Below are 17,040 nucleotides of genomic sequence, written 5' to 3'. Positions count from 1 at the left end.
AAACAAGAGGATAAAGATATAAAATTTAAGAATAATAATAACAAACACGTGTCAATTATCCAAAAAACAATAAATTCTAAAAATCGATAAAGGTTCTCAGGCCTTTAGATCAAGTAAGCAATAAATGCGTGTAAAAAACTCGTTAATTTTGAATTTCTTCTTTGCTCGCTTCTTTAATTTGACCCGGGACGTAAAAGTCCGGTTTCGTGTCTTTGTCTTCTTCCAGCAAAGATGGTGAGCGGTGAAGTTTCTGCAACTAAATTAAAAAAATACACTTAGTACCACAATTGAACGTGTTTTCTTGTGCGGATCCAGAGGGATCCGATCTACATAAAAATGCGAGATATTTTTAACATGTTTAATGATCTATGTGCAGATTCACGAGGTACTAGAAGTGCATAATAAAGAAGTGCAAATAAACATTTGATAAAGTACAGGGAAGACCTGATAAACAAGCCGATAACGGAGCTGTATTTGGAAGGAAAAAGTAGGATTGTTTTAGATGCATCTCAATTTCTAATTTTAAAGAAGATCTAAGTATAGAAACCTGAACATAAAAAAGGTAGTTCTTTACCTTAAAAAAAATCCCTAAAGGGATTTCATTCATTTGGAAAATCATTGTAATCTCTGCTTGCCTAAAGATCCCTTACAAAAAAAAACCTTAATAAAACAATTAAAACAAATCACAGTACTTTATCAAATGATAAAAAAATTATTCAGTACCTCGCTCGTCTTCAAGTCACGAGATATTTCTTAGGCAACCGCGCTTTACCGCTGTACACGTCACTGATGGTCGATTGTGAATGACTGTGGGGTAGAGCGCCAGCAGCCTATTTGCCAACAAAAAAAATACAAGCTTGTGAACCATGATCTTTTAGGCTTCCCTTCCTCGTACACTGATTCGGTCGAGCGGGACGTCGATCATGTATTCAAAATAAAAAAAAATAGTTTCTAGAAAAATCTGCCGCACACATCAGCGTCCCATAGAACATCGAGTAATATCATCGAGTCAATGTTGGGAAAGGGTAAGCCTTAGCTGTACAATCTATACAGAATAAGTACTTTTAATAATGTTTACGTACCATTTTCTGACGTTTCATTTCGTGTAAGAGAGACGAGAGGATGCGATGAGAGAGATAGTCGCCGGTTCTTCGAATGTCCGCGTTGTCGGGCTGGATGCAATTGTTTACGACGGCTGTGGATAAGGCTTCGACAGCCTCTCCCCATTCCACTGTAAGATTACACTTTGTCATAACACTACACTAAAAAGTTTCTGCCAGCTGACAGCAACGGGAAATGCAATCTGCATAGTAACGTCAAGAAAAATCGTCGATAAATATGCTTGATCAAAGAATATTTGAGAAAAAGAGGAATTCTTGAATGGTACTCCAGAACCTGTCTTTGATCACAGTAAAACTTTTATTTCAAAGGATGTAGAAGAAGTGCAATACTTACTGGGGTTTCTCATGTATGGCAATGTCACTTTCCCGGTGGCGAGGTCCATGCCTTTTTGCACTCGCAAACTGACACACTTCGATAGCAGTCTGGCTGATGCGTTCACCATCTAAAAATATTTATTAAAATCTAATGAACTAGCAAAAAATGATTTATAGAGTTTATGTTGATTTATGAGACTGAGACTACTTCCCAGTCCCAGTGCAGCTGGTGTATGGAATTAAACTTTGCAATAAAGAATTATTGAGTAGGTACGTTTGTAAAAATCTCTAGTAATTTATTCGCAGGTTCGAGGCACATTAAATTTAAATGTTCAGTAAATGATCTGTTATACGTCATCAGAGATCTAAAATAATTACGATATGATTTCTCTCTATGATTCCTATTCATTTCTAACATGTATTCTAATATCACTAATATCGTGCTATTGTAGAGAAATGTGTTGTTACATACCTCCAACAGTTTTCTTCTTTCAGGTAGGTAGCTGCCGATTGCTACTGGGTCGGGTAGGTCTTCTACACGATCGGAGAACGTCACTTCAGCTAGTTTCGTCAACGATGGCTGAAAACACAAAAGTGTATGAAGCGGAATTCCTTTGCAATGCCCAATTCACTAGCCCATTGAAACCTATACTTTTTAGACTACCACCGTAAACTATATTAGTGGTGTACTAGTTTTAACTGCTCTCAATCGATTCTAGGCATGGTCAGATTGTTTCAGGGTGTCTATAAAATATTAATAGAATCTTTGAATGACTGGTCAAACGTATAAACTGCACAACATAGCTGATGTCCCGATAGGGTATAAAATCTAAAAGCACATACCACAGGTGTAGGAGGTCTATCTTTAACACTCTTCAATTCGCCTTCAATCTCAGTTTCCTCGAGCGTTGGTATATTGATGGCTTCACCGAAAGCTATAGAGCTGCCCTGTTGGTTCTTCACCTCCGCGAATTGACGAGCTAGTTCTGACGTCACTTGCGCTGACCAGCGAGGTGGATGGGACCTAGAGCAGAGGGAAAAGTTAAGTTATGTGTTTTGGTATGTATTTGCTTTTGTATAAATCCATATCGATCATTTTCGTTATATTAACTTACATACTGTAGAAGTAATTCTGTGTGTCTGTTACTCATTAAACTACATAACCAATATTGAGATTTGGATGGATTTTGGATTCAAGTTTAGCTGGCGCATAGACAACTGGGTCATTAACTTATAAGAATAAGCAATTGTGGAAAATACATAATATAAAAAAAAAAACAGTTTTTTGTAATAAACCGACACACGAATGAAGTCGCGAAATAGAACATAATTTATTTAAAACGAATTGTTGTTTTTAATATTACAATCTACTTTAGGAAAAGCCTAAGATCAAAGTTAAAGATAATCCAAGTTTAAGTTAATTCGGTGATGTCTATGCTGTATAATAACATAATTCTGTTTATCGTTAAAATATATACAAAGTGTAGTCAAAGTTTCCAACCTATTACCATCTATTGCCAACTAGGATCAAAACTTGGCAGTCTGCGCCAGAAAACTTGTGAAGTCATCTTAAAAATATGCAAAACTTAACTTGTCTGCATACTATTCAAAATTCTTGTTGAATCGAAGTTTCAATATAAACTTAGCGTTTGCGCTTAGCTGAGTTTTAGACATTTCCTTTTAAACCAGAAAAGAATATAATGTGTATTGTATGTCTCATTATAGTTTTGGGCCCTATTTTTGGCCTTTGAATATTTCTCGCTTAGCAGGTTTCTTTTATTTCTTTACTAATAACGCATGTTAACAAAATAAACATCAACAATTAGTATAATTTATATAGTTAATAGCGTTTGCTTTCGCTAATTATAGACATACACAACATTTATAACTCGTCTAATATTATACGGGGATTTCCAAGGAAATAAGTCTGACGTAGATAATGAGAGAAATAAACTAAATCCTAATATTAAAAAGAATCTCCCAGCTAAAATCTTAAGACATGTTATAACTTAAACAAAAGTAGTCGTAAAAGAAACAAACAAGATGAATTACATCGAGGCCATTAAAATGTTTGGAACGTCTGAAAAAAGGTATACCCACTTCAAGGCAGCTATGAAATACTTATTATAAAATGGTTTCTTTGTGAAAGCCTTCAAAGGTCAATTGGTTGATTGATTGCTTCAAGGTAATGTTGGCTCTTAGACAAATAACCCAATTTAAATTTGTACTACATAATAATATATCATGCGTGTGTAAATAGAATCATATTCAGTTCAACAAATTATTGGAAAATTGCTTATTTCGGTTTCGCTATCACTTTATAACTGTGTAATTACCTGCTAGTCAAATCAGCTACTCTTTATGATATGTTATAATTTCTTATTTTCTTTGAGATCAAATAAGTGTCTAATGTAATGTGTCAAGCCTATTATAATTTAAATTTCAATATTATTATGTAAAAAATTGTCAAAGCATTTTGGATAAACCTTTCAAGATTACAAGTTAAATAAATTTTCGTTAAACCGGTCAACTACCTACTCTATTATGATTGTCTGTTATGAAAGTGTCTGTAATAGAATTTAAAAGGAGTGGGATATAGTTTTAGTTATTTCCACCGGCTGCCCTTTGACAGCCAGTTTCTTTAAGAAAACTCTACAAACCAAATTATTATTACAATGTACTAAAAAAAAAAATAATTTGTGTATACTACTGTATACGTACCGTGCACTCTTTGCGCTTGGAGGTCTATACTGTTGGAAGAACAGCTCAGCGGCACGGTTGCGCACCACGCGCTGCACGTCCTGCAGGAGCAAGTGCACGCGGCCACGAGCAAACTCCATGATGGCATTTTCGAGCATCTGGCGGAAGGAAGGTTAGTAAAATCAGAAGCTTCATATTAGGTTGAAATTCTCCAAAATTCATAGAATACTTTCTAGTGTCTCAAACAAATCGAACACATATTGTGACTTCAGGAACCCTTATATTCTGCAACGATTTATCTAATAATATCTAGACGAGTCTGGCAAAAATGAATTGGAAAGAGAACACTGCGTACCTCTAAAATACTACCTTATTTTTTTATTTACACTTAATGTCTAGTAGCGGTACATAGGTGGACTTAATGCTTGTTACAGTAAAAAAATATAGAAGAAAATCTTCCTCACGCCACGTTATTACTCGAAAAAATAATATGAAAGAAAGAAAATCATGTAATTGAACGTACGTCATAAAGAATCCAAGTAAACAATTTAGCTAAAGGTCCCCCCATAAACAATGGTTGGTGTTATTTACCCAACAGTTTATATCTGACGGGGGTCAAAATAATAGGGCCCGTATGTCGGCAGTAACTGAACCTACATAAATTACAATATTTTAAGAAACCTTCGAACTGATATCAAGTTTATTTTTAGGATTTTTCTTTGTATTTGCGGGTAGGATTGGTAAAGGGGTGAAATGTCGACTCGCGGGCGTTTCAATGGTTCGATTGCTCGGTAGAAAACGACGGTTTATCCATAGCATATTTATGTTTGAAATCCTTTATGAATTTTTCTGCTTCTTTTTTTCTTTCGGTTTTTACGAATGATATTGAATTATAGGTCTCAGGTGTTACGTAAGTTTTGTTGAAATTCTACAAGATTACCTTTAGAATTAACGTTAGTATTAAGTTAATCGCGCACAAATTGTACAGATGATGATCAACTGCAAATTTACTAAATCTTTTTTTAGACGGCGCACATTTTTGTCCGGCAGTCTTATAAATTGACGATAAACACAAAGAACGAGACCTGATTTAGCTATTTATGTAGCACACTTATATTAGTTCCTTGTGTATGAATCGAGCCCACGACACCCGCACGCATCGGTCGTATCGGGCAGGATTATTTTACGTTATAAACATTTCCAACGTTGTATACTTCTATACTCAATATTTATCATAAAATAATTACGTAATAATTCGCTTATCATATGGGCAGCGAGCTATTAATGATATGCAATCAAATAGTTATTAATACGGTTATGAATCTATCAAGGCGCGAGTTCATTTATCATTCAGTGCACGGCCTTCGCAAGGAAATCCCGTTTGATACGTGCGACGCGATATAGGTATTAAATCTAATCAATCTGCATTGCAATTATTTGCTAAGATTTTAACTGGTTGCAATAAGTTATTTGTATGGACGATTTAAAGGCAAAAAATGACAGATATTTTCTTTTGCGACGATCACTCCTTTTTTGAGTTCGAATGTTCTTTCTGTTCGAAAATCTAATAAGGAGGTACTTCGTACTAATAATGAATTAAAACTGAGAACGATAAAAAAGACCATTATCAGAGTAAAGTAAGTACTTAAGTTATTTTTGTGAATCACACAACAATATTTATTTGAAACCGAAGTTATGAATACCCAGAGGCCTAGACACAGTATTAGCGGCGTCGTATTGACTACTTAGAGAATACGGGCGCGTTTCCATGGGAGCAGAGTTCGGCAGAGTGAAGTGTAGCAAATCGCGAATCAAATCAACCTGACGCACTGTTTCAACCGAAAATTCGTGTACTGTCTTGGATCAATTCGTGGTACACTTTGCGAGTTCCTTCAGAAGTGATGCACACAGCAGCCTAGACGCTGTCTTCTAAAACAAATATATTGTGATGCCATTACGAATGTCCTTCGCACATACCTCCTCCAATATTCCAATAGGTGCTGTTGGTAGTACAGTCACTATGTCCATCCTAGCGCGGGCCTGTCCGAGCGTCATGAGTGCGTCTCCTTGTGTCGAGACAGCAGTCGACATCGCTTCTTGCGCCAATTTGTGCGCAAACTCAGGACTCATGCCTTTAGCGCCACGTTTAGACTGGAATAAAAATATTTAATAAGAATTGAGTTGCGAACTCTCAATGGAAGATCGTTTCACAGTTAATATTTAAGTATTAGATAACTCAGCTGTTAATATAAAGTGATAGTAAATACAGGAAAACAACTATACAAATTCCATCTGAAAGATATTTGGACGTGGTGAAACCGGGTCTTAGACTTGCAACCGAGAGATTGTGGAAACGCAATCCTTTTGATACGAGCTTACTTCTAGCAGAAAACCTTGTCTTAAAAATAAGTATTCGGAGCGAATTTTATTAGAGCGTACGTAGCAGTTTTTCATTGATCATATAATATTTGTCGACCTCAGTTTTCTAAAAGGATTGCCAAAGATCGAATGTATAACCACAAAAATGATCTACGTTTTTTTGTGTTTAATATTTATATTAGATAGCCAAAGTCGTCGTCTCAAATGTATCGTCAACTTAGATTTTTTGTAAATAAATAAAATTACAGTTAATACTGTTCAATGTTACTGTTTCTTCAATGTGCTATAAATCCTTTATAGACGTTTCAGTATTTTCCACAGATGTTCTCATAATTAAAACTTTTGTCTCTTTATTACTCTCATAAAATTACTGTTTTATGGATAGGAAAATTTATTAATTTGTCTCTAAAGTATTTAGTTTGTAATAGATACTTAATTGTATACTTAAATTTTGTAATTTATGTAGCCTTATAATAGTTTTATGAATCAACAAAAAAAATATTGATAAAATTTTTATTTAATGAATAAGTAGTAGCAGGCACTTTCTACATCTTTGGATGGAGCGGATTGAAAAAAGAATACCGTCATACGTCAACGACATAAATCGTGCATGCTCAGACACTGTGGACTAAGTGGTTGGACTATAGCTAAGATTTGTAATACCTTTTCAAACTCCATGCCCATCTTCCTAATGAGCTGAGCAGCCTTGGCGGTGCCTCCATGAAGTGCCTTCCAGTTCGCGAGTCTGATGCGTTGTAACTCCAGATCCGTGTTGTACGCGTAGATCTCCGCTTTCCTGTAACAAAGATATTGATATTACAATCGTTTCACTTTCTTTTCTAAGCCTGTTTAAGTGTCCTACTGCTAAGGAAAGGCCTCCCCTTCTTCTTCGAAATTTTGTTCTGGCGTAACTAAAGGTACCAATGTAATGAGTAAGTATATTATTAAGATTACATTTACTTATTCAATTTGGTTTTCCAATTGACCTTAACTATCTGAAGATTATTTAAACATCACAGTCTTAACAATACTTTTGGACGAAGTCCAGCATAACTTACGATCAGAAGACATAGATAGAATGACATCTTTGAACCGTATGAACCGTAATGTATAGTGAAAGTTTTTAGTCACTACTTATTCTCAAAAGTAGGTTTATTACATTAATTTGTAGGCTAAAGTAAAATTCTTAATTTCGGTACTAATTAATTAACCAAGTCACTTTTGTAGTACCGTGTAAAGTTTATTAACTCTCACGTGTCAGGAACGAAAGCAATTTACGTGTCGTTCGGGACACAATCAAGGCTTTATTGCTGTGTAATCTGTCGCCGTAAAGAAAATAACCGAATCCACATAAATTAGGATTACTTCTATATTGTCTTGCTTTTAGTATTGGTTACGAAGAAATGTTAGGGTGAATTTATCAGACTGTAATTGCAAGTCTGTACAAATTTTGTCGGATATCGACAGCCGTCTAGCTATCGAAAGGATTATGTATGAAAATCTGATCAGCGTCTCTAACGGACGTCGTAGGAATTATTGTTGCAGTACATTTTAAATATTAAACTCTCGATGCTTTATAGTAGGTACAGACTGTAGAGAATCGCGATGTAGATTACTGTTACCATCACTTTACTCTTTTAAAGCCTTATTGAACCGCATAATGATTAGGAAAGAATGATCAATGACGTTAACTGACCTATCAGACTAATCTTTGCTACAGTGTAGGTGGTGATTGTGTGTGAAACTCTTACTTTTCTCTCCTACGAGCAGCGGCACTCATGTCATCTGTGTACAACTTAAGAAGAAGGGCTTCTTCTTGGATCTTCATATTTTGAGCATCAACACGCGCCGCCCATTTTTGATTAGCCTGCAAGAAATAGTTGTAATCATTTAAATGTAATTAATGATTGTAGAACATGTAATGTGATAAAAAACATCAAGAGCAAATCTCTCATACGGGAACCGTGTCTAATTTTAGCTTATATAAACTACACAGTAGTAAAAAAATCAATTTTCTTCCTATTTTCGTAACATTATTTTGTGCAGTGGCGGATTCAAACACTTGATTGTAAGCATCCAGGAATCAATGATTAGCATGATGTGACAAAAAACGTGGCGTAAATGTAATCTGTAAATATACAGTCTAAAGTAGAATAAAATGATGACCAAAATATACCAAATAATGTGTTCAGAAGTTTCAGCATTTTGATGCTTCATTCAGATTAAATACTAAGAAGAATCCATTCAAACTATTAAACAATTCATTTAGACGTGCTATTTCCGAGGCGGCCTATTTCTTGAGAGGCAAAAACTGATTACTTCGGTGAGCTAAGTAATGGGTGCGTCTGAAGGCAATCATTCACAGAACCACAACAGCCTCTGTTCAAATCGATGTTGATAATTACAATTTGCCAGGTTAGTTCTAAATGTTAATTACTTTGTGAAAGAACTTAATACTCATCCCATTGCGTCACGCAAAAGAGGATAACGTGTTTCTTAATAAGTCTTGGTTTCTCTTTTAAATATCTTTTAGCTTTCCCAGCGGGTTTTCTGCATGGAAAAAATTTCAAGTACGGGTACTTGGCTAAGGTTTCTCTTTGACATGCTCGCAGAACGTCAAAAACAGTTTAAAGAAAAAAATGCAAGATTGTTTGCTTGCCCCCCCCCCATACCTGGTACAGTTATAATGTCCGAAATGTGATGAGTATTAAACATTACCTACTAGTAATTATAAATAGAATTTAAAAAACACCTATACTACATGCTTGTACGGGATATAAACTATCCTTCTTTTATCCTACAAGCTTTTAACGAAGCATATAAGACGGTGGCCACATTATACAGTTTATAAATGAAATGATAAATGTAGTTTTCCACAATATCGGAACCCAATAGCTTCGAAATGGTGTTGAGGAATTTTTTATTCATCTCGCAAGCGAAGTGCAATATATAAATGCGTGTCCGCGCCACCGACCGAGAAATTCGATTTCTGGATACATTTTATAGTTGTGGTGACGTTTTAAAGTGAATGTAACGATTTTGCGACTAGATTTTTAGCATATATCAAACAGTTTCACACGTAGTTACTGTACATTGCGAAAGTATCTGTTTCTATGATTTTACAGTTCCATTACCAACCGATTTCGGCGGACTGAAATAAAATCTATACATTGGTACTTTCCTTAGGTAAGTACTTCCATATACTAAAGTTCAACACGAAAGTCTTTCAGTTTGTTAAACTCAAACTCTTTAACTGCTTACCCACTGAACTGATATCTATGAATTTCGCATATTGTGTAATTTGTACATTGCAATAGTCCAGAAGAATAAGAATTAATAATCAAGATCAAATAAGCTACTTTTTTAAGACGTCTACGTTTCAAACGCGAGCGGAGACGCGCGGGGCAGTTTGTTTAACATAGCTCTTCTACTAATTAATATATGATTTTCTAGGCGATATCTATACGTACCTCATCCTCCAGCCGTTTCTTCTTCGCCTCTCTTTCTTGCTTCAACCTATTAACTCGTTTCTTCTCATTCGCTCTCCACTGACGCACCATAGTAATCTTTCGTCTGAGTTCCATCTCGGCAGCAGCCTGCACCCTCTGCTTGATTCTGTTTTGTTTCTCGGCCGCTCTCGCTGCACGTTCCTGGCGCTGTTTTTCATTAAACTCGGCCAGGTATCTCATTCTCGCTTGGATTTTCTTTTCCTGTTCTTTAGCCCTAAAGACAGATAATAAAATATAAATAACTCTACATGGTGCATTTCAAACGTGCAAACTAAGTCATGTAATTTTATCGGTGTCTTGCACATTGTCACATTAATTTCATTCTTTTTCTTTTGATTATGACGTAGTTTGCACGTTTGTAACGGTCCGATTATGTTTATATTATCTTTAGTGATTTTTGTAAACTTATCATGATTATGTAGAATAGGGAAATATTTAACAAACCAAAGTAAAATGTGTTTATTTTAAATGCTGTATAACATTAAGAAACAAACAACCAGCGCAATAATTTAACAGTTTTATGACGACAACATTTGCTTGATGAATATTGTTTGCAGAGAGCTTCAGACAGCAATTTAAGTAAAATTATAAACGGCTGCCAAAAATAGAAACAAATATCTTTAGTAAAAAAAAAATTATATGTTCGCTTGAAAATATTTTCCATTTTTAGTAACGCATTTAATTATAGACCGTACAAAGTAAATTTAATGAAATTATATCGTCAAACATACCTTTCTTCACAAATTCTATTCCACCTTCTTTGAAATCGTCAACAATTAAATTATTATAAAAGAAATTTGCCACAAGTACCGGCTAAATGAAATTTCAAGGCAATTTTCTTGAGCATCTGGTATACAGGAATATTTGATTAGTCCTGCCGAAAGATTCTTTTTTACTTTTATATATCGTTTATACAGCTCACTGTATATCCATATGGAAATTTGATTAATATGTATGATAAATTATGATAATAGACATATTATGTATAGACTTAAGACATTGAAGTTGACGTAATATTGTTATGTATGTGAATGAATAATTTACATAGTTATTTATTGAATTAATCTTTGGATAATAGCGCAAATATCGGTGCAGTTACTAGGGCGTAAGGTCTGGGAATAAAGCAAGCTCAAGGTCATTATAGTTTGGTATATAGTCATCACTTTTTATAATTAAGTATCATATAATAAATACAGATTTTGACAGCTATTCATTTAACGGATTCGTACAGTTCACTGTAAAGTTGTCTCGAATTCGCTGTTTAGTAGTTTATGTCTTTAAAGATTCGATAACAATCATTGCTTTTTTCATATTAATAGCAAACGATATATCTATCATCCATACCTATGCGCAACATTCCCGTCACTGCAAATATCTCGATCACAAATCAACGAAACCTTTCAAAAACTGATGCACCATCATTTCAACTCCCGATAACGATGACGATCATTAAAACTAAAAACCTCACGAAATGAAGGCTCTCGAGGTCTCTCAAGTGTGAACCCACCATCTTTCTCCCCACCGGTGAATTTCCTTCCTTTCTAGCAATGCTTCTTTTAATTAAAACGTACCCTTTTGATTTATGTACGAGTGCGTTCGTCGCCGTGAGTAAAAAATACGAGAATGTTCCCCTCGCTTGTGTTAATTTGTTTGAGTGATGTGTGATGTGTGATGTAAGGTTTATTTTGTTGTGTGATGGTGTCGTGTATTTAATTATAATGATGGGAAAGAGGTGAGTTGAATTAATATAGTGTTAGTAAAATTGAAAAAGTATAATTCAATATTTCAACGATGCAATATATGTATAAAAGAACCGTAGATATAAATTTTGAAAATAATTTAAGCCTATCCGTCTAACTAAATCCTAAACAGTGTGAAACATTACAAATATCTTCATTATTGCAAATTGTTTGTACTAATAATATTCTTTCATACTGTTTTTGAATAAAATTCAGATAACAAGATGCCAACTCTAAAGTTATAGTGCAATCAAATGATTCTAAACATTGTGATCTTTTGTGAAACACACAATGCCTTTTAATCACCACTGAAAATATGAAGCCTTTACGATTCGTGATTGTGGCTGCTACTATCGAAAATCGCTTACTGCTATCGGCTGATGATATTTTTTAAAAGCTTTTATATTTTATACCTACTCTGAGTTTATTATTATGATGGAAGTATAACATTATTGTTATTTTAATACGCACTTATTTGTATCAAAAATTTCGGATGTGTTATTGTAACTTTACGAAAATCAGAGAGGATTGAGGTTATTTTCTAGGCTTTGTGAGTGATATTCTGTTGGTATAAAATATAATACTAAAGCATTTTGTTTAGGCATAATGAGTCAATGTAAGTCAGTATTGATGTGCTCAATCCACTACATAATTTATAAGTATACCCTTTAATACGTTAAGTTTACTAACTTATGTTTAATGACAAATTCTAAGATTAGTCTTTCGTACAGACGCTTAAATCAGTCCGCCAAATTCGTTTTAACAAATATGCCATGAGCTCACACGTTTTTTATCAAAACATTAAAATAATTCCCTAAATAATGCTACCTAAAAACTATTATTATAGCAGTAGAATAGTAGTGTCTATATACTTTTTGCTGATAACGTAGAAATTGGCAAGCAAATGACTACACAAAACAATTCTCACTCACAAAACCTTAGAGTCTCACAAATGCGATTTTAACAAGGAACTGCATAACAAACGTACATAACACAAGTAGACGAATATCGTTAAATAGGTTATGTAAATGAGAAGCAAGTTTCGTCGCAGAACGAAGACGTTGGCGTGTCGTGAGGGGATGCATCAAGTTTGTAACAAGGATGTCAACTAAATGCTAATAGCTGAATGTTATACTCCAGTTTCGGCTGGATAAGTGACTTGTGAATGCTACTTTTGTATTGGTCTTATGAATAATGGTGAAGACACTATGTTTTTAATGGATTTTGTTTTTATTTGAAGTTACTATCGTGATAATATCACGCCTTTTTCCTTGTTATACATGCCGATGAAAATGTTCTTTCAAAAGAAGCAATTAGAAGAAAATCATTATTATAGTTAAAGAAATGTGACTTTTCGTAAGTTAACATAATATATCTCTATGCATGTATCACAACAAACATTCACGTTAATAAAAAAACGCTTGATAAAAAAATCACTTTAGCAATAGTGCTGTATTTGTATGTGATACCTACGTATCACAATTTTAAGGCGAATCCTTAACATGTCAAAACGTTATACTATAAAATATTTTACATATAAAATATAGGTACCCTTTGACATAGAACTATAAATCGTAGGTAATTAAGCTCGCCCTGTCCTAGACGTCTCCACAGGTGCGTCTAATTAGACTTCACGATAGTTACCTTCAACAATTTCGAAGGTACCTAGCCGACGAAACTTGAAGAATAAAGGGAATGTTCGGGCTTGGCGTAAAATATTAAACCTGAGGCCTTTTTAAACGCTCCATCCATATTTTTAAATAAAGGTGTGTATGTAAGTTTGTATCAAATATGTTTAGTTTCACGTGCGAAATAATTTAACTGATTTGATATTTTTTTACAAAAGACAGTGAAGTTTTTAGAAAAATGTAAAGATTATTCGTAAAATGATATCGAGGAGGTGGAGCTAGTGACGTCATCGTTACGTTATCGAAATCAAGATATTCTTATATGTTAGGCTTTACCAAAGAAATCAAAACAACACGATTGGAGCTGCAAAAAGGCATGTACTAATAAATTATTAACAGTTCAATATCTTATCAAAAGCAATAAAGCTTAATTATACAAGTTCCCTATCAAATATTCGCAGGAAATACTATAAACCGTATAATAAATGAACTATTGTGACACCTGTAATCCCTCAAAGGGCAACCGGAAGGGTTCAGCGGATATCTAATGTCGTAACGACCTTGGATTATTCAACTTTCATAGGGTTCAATCGGTTTACAATAAACCCATTGGTAGGGTTAAGAAACTATTGAATTTCATTTGTATTAAGTAAGGGCTGACTGTATGTTATCTTGATTCTTGATCTTAAATGAGGTTGTCGTAAATAAGTACATATTATTTTAAAAGTTTACTTAATTTAAAAAGGGATTTGTTTAGGTTTTTATATTCATAGGCCCGTTGCAATATTAAACCTAAGGATAGGGTTTAGATAAAGGATACTAAGTTATAAGTCTCCATATACCAAACCAAACCTTCATGTAAACCTACTTTAGTTAACCGCTCACTTTGCAGTATAAATATTTACACCTATATTATTATGCGCTATTGGTTTTGCTCTATACAAATTGTCACCAAATAAGCTATAAAGTCTATCAATATAATCGTATGTAATTCTGTGTATAATGAAGATAGACTGCATCAAACTTGATCAACTTTTAATTACTACCAAAAGTAGTGGTTCGATCGTTCGTTACATTCGATGAGGATGGAGTATCAGCATATTAATTTTCTCTGTGTAATTTATATGTGGAACATGTAATGTATTATTTATAGAATAGAATACATTGAAATATAATATACAATAAATATATAATTGTATATAGTCACAAAGATAATGCGACTCTATACAGTTGAAAATTTCATCAAAATCGGCATCTGACCAATAGGTTAGAGTTTGTAAATTTTGACTATGAACCAAAATTACGAGTGAAGTAATAAGGATCTAGAATATGACTATATGAAAACTGATACCTACATCAAGTGAAACATTAAAAACACATAAATCAAAAACAAAAAGAACCTTTGAACTTTCAGAAACAGTAATCACGAACATAGTCATAGGAAAAAAATACTGCTTAAACCTCGTTATTTTATAAAATCAACCTTTAACTAGCTTACGTATGAGACTTCGTCTTCTCATTTCTGTTAAATAAAATCTTTGTCTTTGCTCAACATAAAATCTTTAGAGACTTTTTTTTCCCATTTGTAAAATCTTGCTGTTAAGAACGAAACATACAACGACAAAGCAAAATATACTTTTACGTAGCTTGAATAACAATAGGGATAAACTATTAAACTGATCACAGCAACACTAATGAATCAAACTACCTCTCTGAAAGTTCAAATTGTGTTACAAATAGTAGCGGTTCGATCGGTGTATCGTAGGCGAGTGCAACGCCAGCATATTGTGTTCCGCCTGTAATTACATTTGAGCTGAGTGCTCAGCGGCTGCGAGTGAAACGCGTAGTCAACATGCCGTCTTCGTAACGTTAATCACTGGTTTGTGTTTGTAATTACGATATGGAATCATGTTTGATTTTTAGGCGTGATATAAAAACAAATCTTGCACAGTATCCCTCTTATTCGTAAACGCTCTATAAACATATTTTAGTTATGAAACTACTATAATATGTTTTCTCTTTTTCATTTCGCTGAAGAGTGGAAGAACCTACATGTTAATAATAGGTATAAAAGTAGTTTAAAATATGCAGTGTTTTTGTATCCAGTAGGTGATTTTCATTGGGATTTTTCTAGAATCGCCCAAATCATTTAATATATTACTATACTCAGTTTATATTGTAGCTAGCGGTCACATTAGTGTAAAAGTTCAAGCTGCCCAAAGGTATTTGACAGAGCTTAGTGTTTCGTCACTTCAACACTTCTAAGTTTATAGATATGAGTTTATAAAATCAACGAAATGTTTCCGGGAAAAATAACGGCGCGACTTACACGTTTTTAAGAAAATCGAGCGTAACTCTTCTAGATTGTAACGGGCAACTGCCAATCGTTCGCAATTCTGTAATATCCCGTGCGCTAGAAACCGACCTCAATTCTCGTAACAATAAAATAAAGGTATATTCCCGGTGTCCACCCCCTGCTTGTCCACCCCGGGTGGACAGAGACACAAATCTTTTAAAAAGTTCTCGGTGTCCACCCCTGGGGGACAGTGAGAATTAATTTTAAATTATTCCCGCTGGCCACCCCGGGTGGACAAAGACAGGAGTTTCATATTACTACTCTCGATGTTCACCGCCGGTGGACAAAGCCACTGCTTAAATAAACATTGTCACTCAAAGTCCACGTGTTCTATTGTGATAATTATTTGTGTAGATTGCAAAAGTAAACTGCCATTGCTTAAATAAACATTCTCAATGTCCACGCTTGCTGGAATTGGGTGTAAATAATTATAACAAAATTAATTAAGTAGGTATATAGTTTAATCATATTATCAACATCTTTTACTTTTGCAATCTACACAAATAATTATCACAATAGAACACGTGGACTTTGAGTGACAATGTTTATTTAAGCAGTGGCTTTGTCCACCGGCGGTGAACATCGAGAGTAGTAATATGAAACTCCTGTCTTTGTCCACCCGGGGTGGCCAGCGGGAATAATTTAAAATTAATTCTCACTGTCCCCCAGGGGTGGACACCAAGAACTTTTTAAAAGATTTGTGTCTCTGTCCACCCGGGGTGGACAAGCAGGGGGTGGACACCGGGAATATACCTAAAATAAAGACCAAGCAAAACCTAGAACCTAATTAAAAAGCAACAAATAAAGAAATATGTTCAGGTCCTAAGTAAATACTGCGAAGTAAATGAACATAAAGTGTCACCATTAATCAACGTGGCTTGGCAGACCGGCGCCTTTGAACGCCCTACGGCTAAACCAACTCTCATTACGGGGTAAAAATATATACTTAGTTACCCAACTTATTTAAATGAGAGGACGTAAGCAGCTGTTAAAATTATTAAGGGACTAGCCGAAACGCGTGGTTCTTTATTCGTGCAATGTCCAATTTAAATCGCTTAGCAGAAGATTTCTGAAATAAAAGATAACGTGCTTTTACAGTACATACACATACATATAATACTATATAATCCTGCCAAATTTCACATGAATATGTCCACTTTTCAATAAACAAACAAATTTAATGAGCTTTTTTGCGTTCATAATATTCATAGCATTATTTTATGAAAATACATAATACTGACCAATCCGGCACGGGTTTAATCAAAGAGGTTTCAAGGATGTATATAATTTAAT

General features: G+C 34.4%; 1 protein-coding gene across 2 annotated transcripts in view; it reads right to left on the bottom strand.

The window, feature by feature from the left end:
- Positions 1-17,040, bottom strand: part of LOC142978390 (uncharacterized) — a 36,246-nt gene continuing 19,206 nt past the window's right edge. Inside the window, exons 4-14 of one of the 2 annotated variants that reach the window (XM_076122942.1) lie at positions 9,986-10,238; positions 8,267-8,382; positions 7,179-7,311; positions 6,114-6,287; positions 4,158-4,294; positions 2,280-2,460; positions 1,909-2,016; positions 1,456-1,564; positions 1,083-1,231; positions 724-830; positions 131-256 (exon numbers count right to left, since the gene is read on the bottom strand). In XM_076122942.1, the coding sequence (XP_075979057.1) occupies positions 735-830; positions 1,083-1,231; positions 1,456-1,564; positions 1,909-2,016; positions 2,280-2,460; positions 4,158-4,294; positions 6,114-6,287; positions 7,179-7,311; positions 8,267-8,382; positions 9,986-10,238 (1,456 nt within the window). In that variant the 3' untranslated portion in view covers positions 131-256; positions 724-734. Of the gene's footprint in view, positions 257-723; positions 831-1,082; positions 1,232-1,455; positions 1,565-1,908; positions 2,017-2,279; positions 2,461-4,157; positions 4,295-6,113; positions 6,288-7,178; positions 7,312-8,266; positions 8,383-9,985; positions 10,239-17,040 lie in introns of both variants that reach the window. The other variant, XM_076122862.1, reaches the window with a different exon arrangement.

Source organism: Anticarsia gemmatalis, chromosome 1 (assembly GCF_050436995.1).
Source record: "Anticarsia gemmatalis isolate Benzon Research Colony breed Stoneville strain chromosome 1, ilAntGemm2 primary, whole genome shotgun sequence".
NCBI classification, from domain to species: Eukaryota; Metazoa; Arthropoda; class Insecta; order Lepidoptera; family Erebidae; genus Anticarsia; species Anticarsia gemmatalis.
Note: the sequence above shows the minus strand (reverse complement) of the source record. Positions and strands in the feature narration are given on the sequence as shown.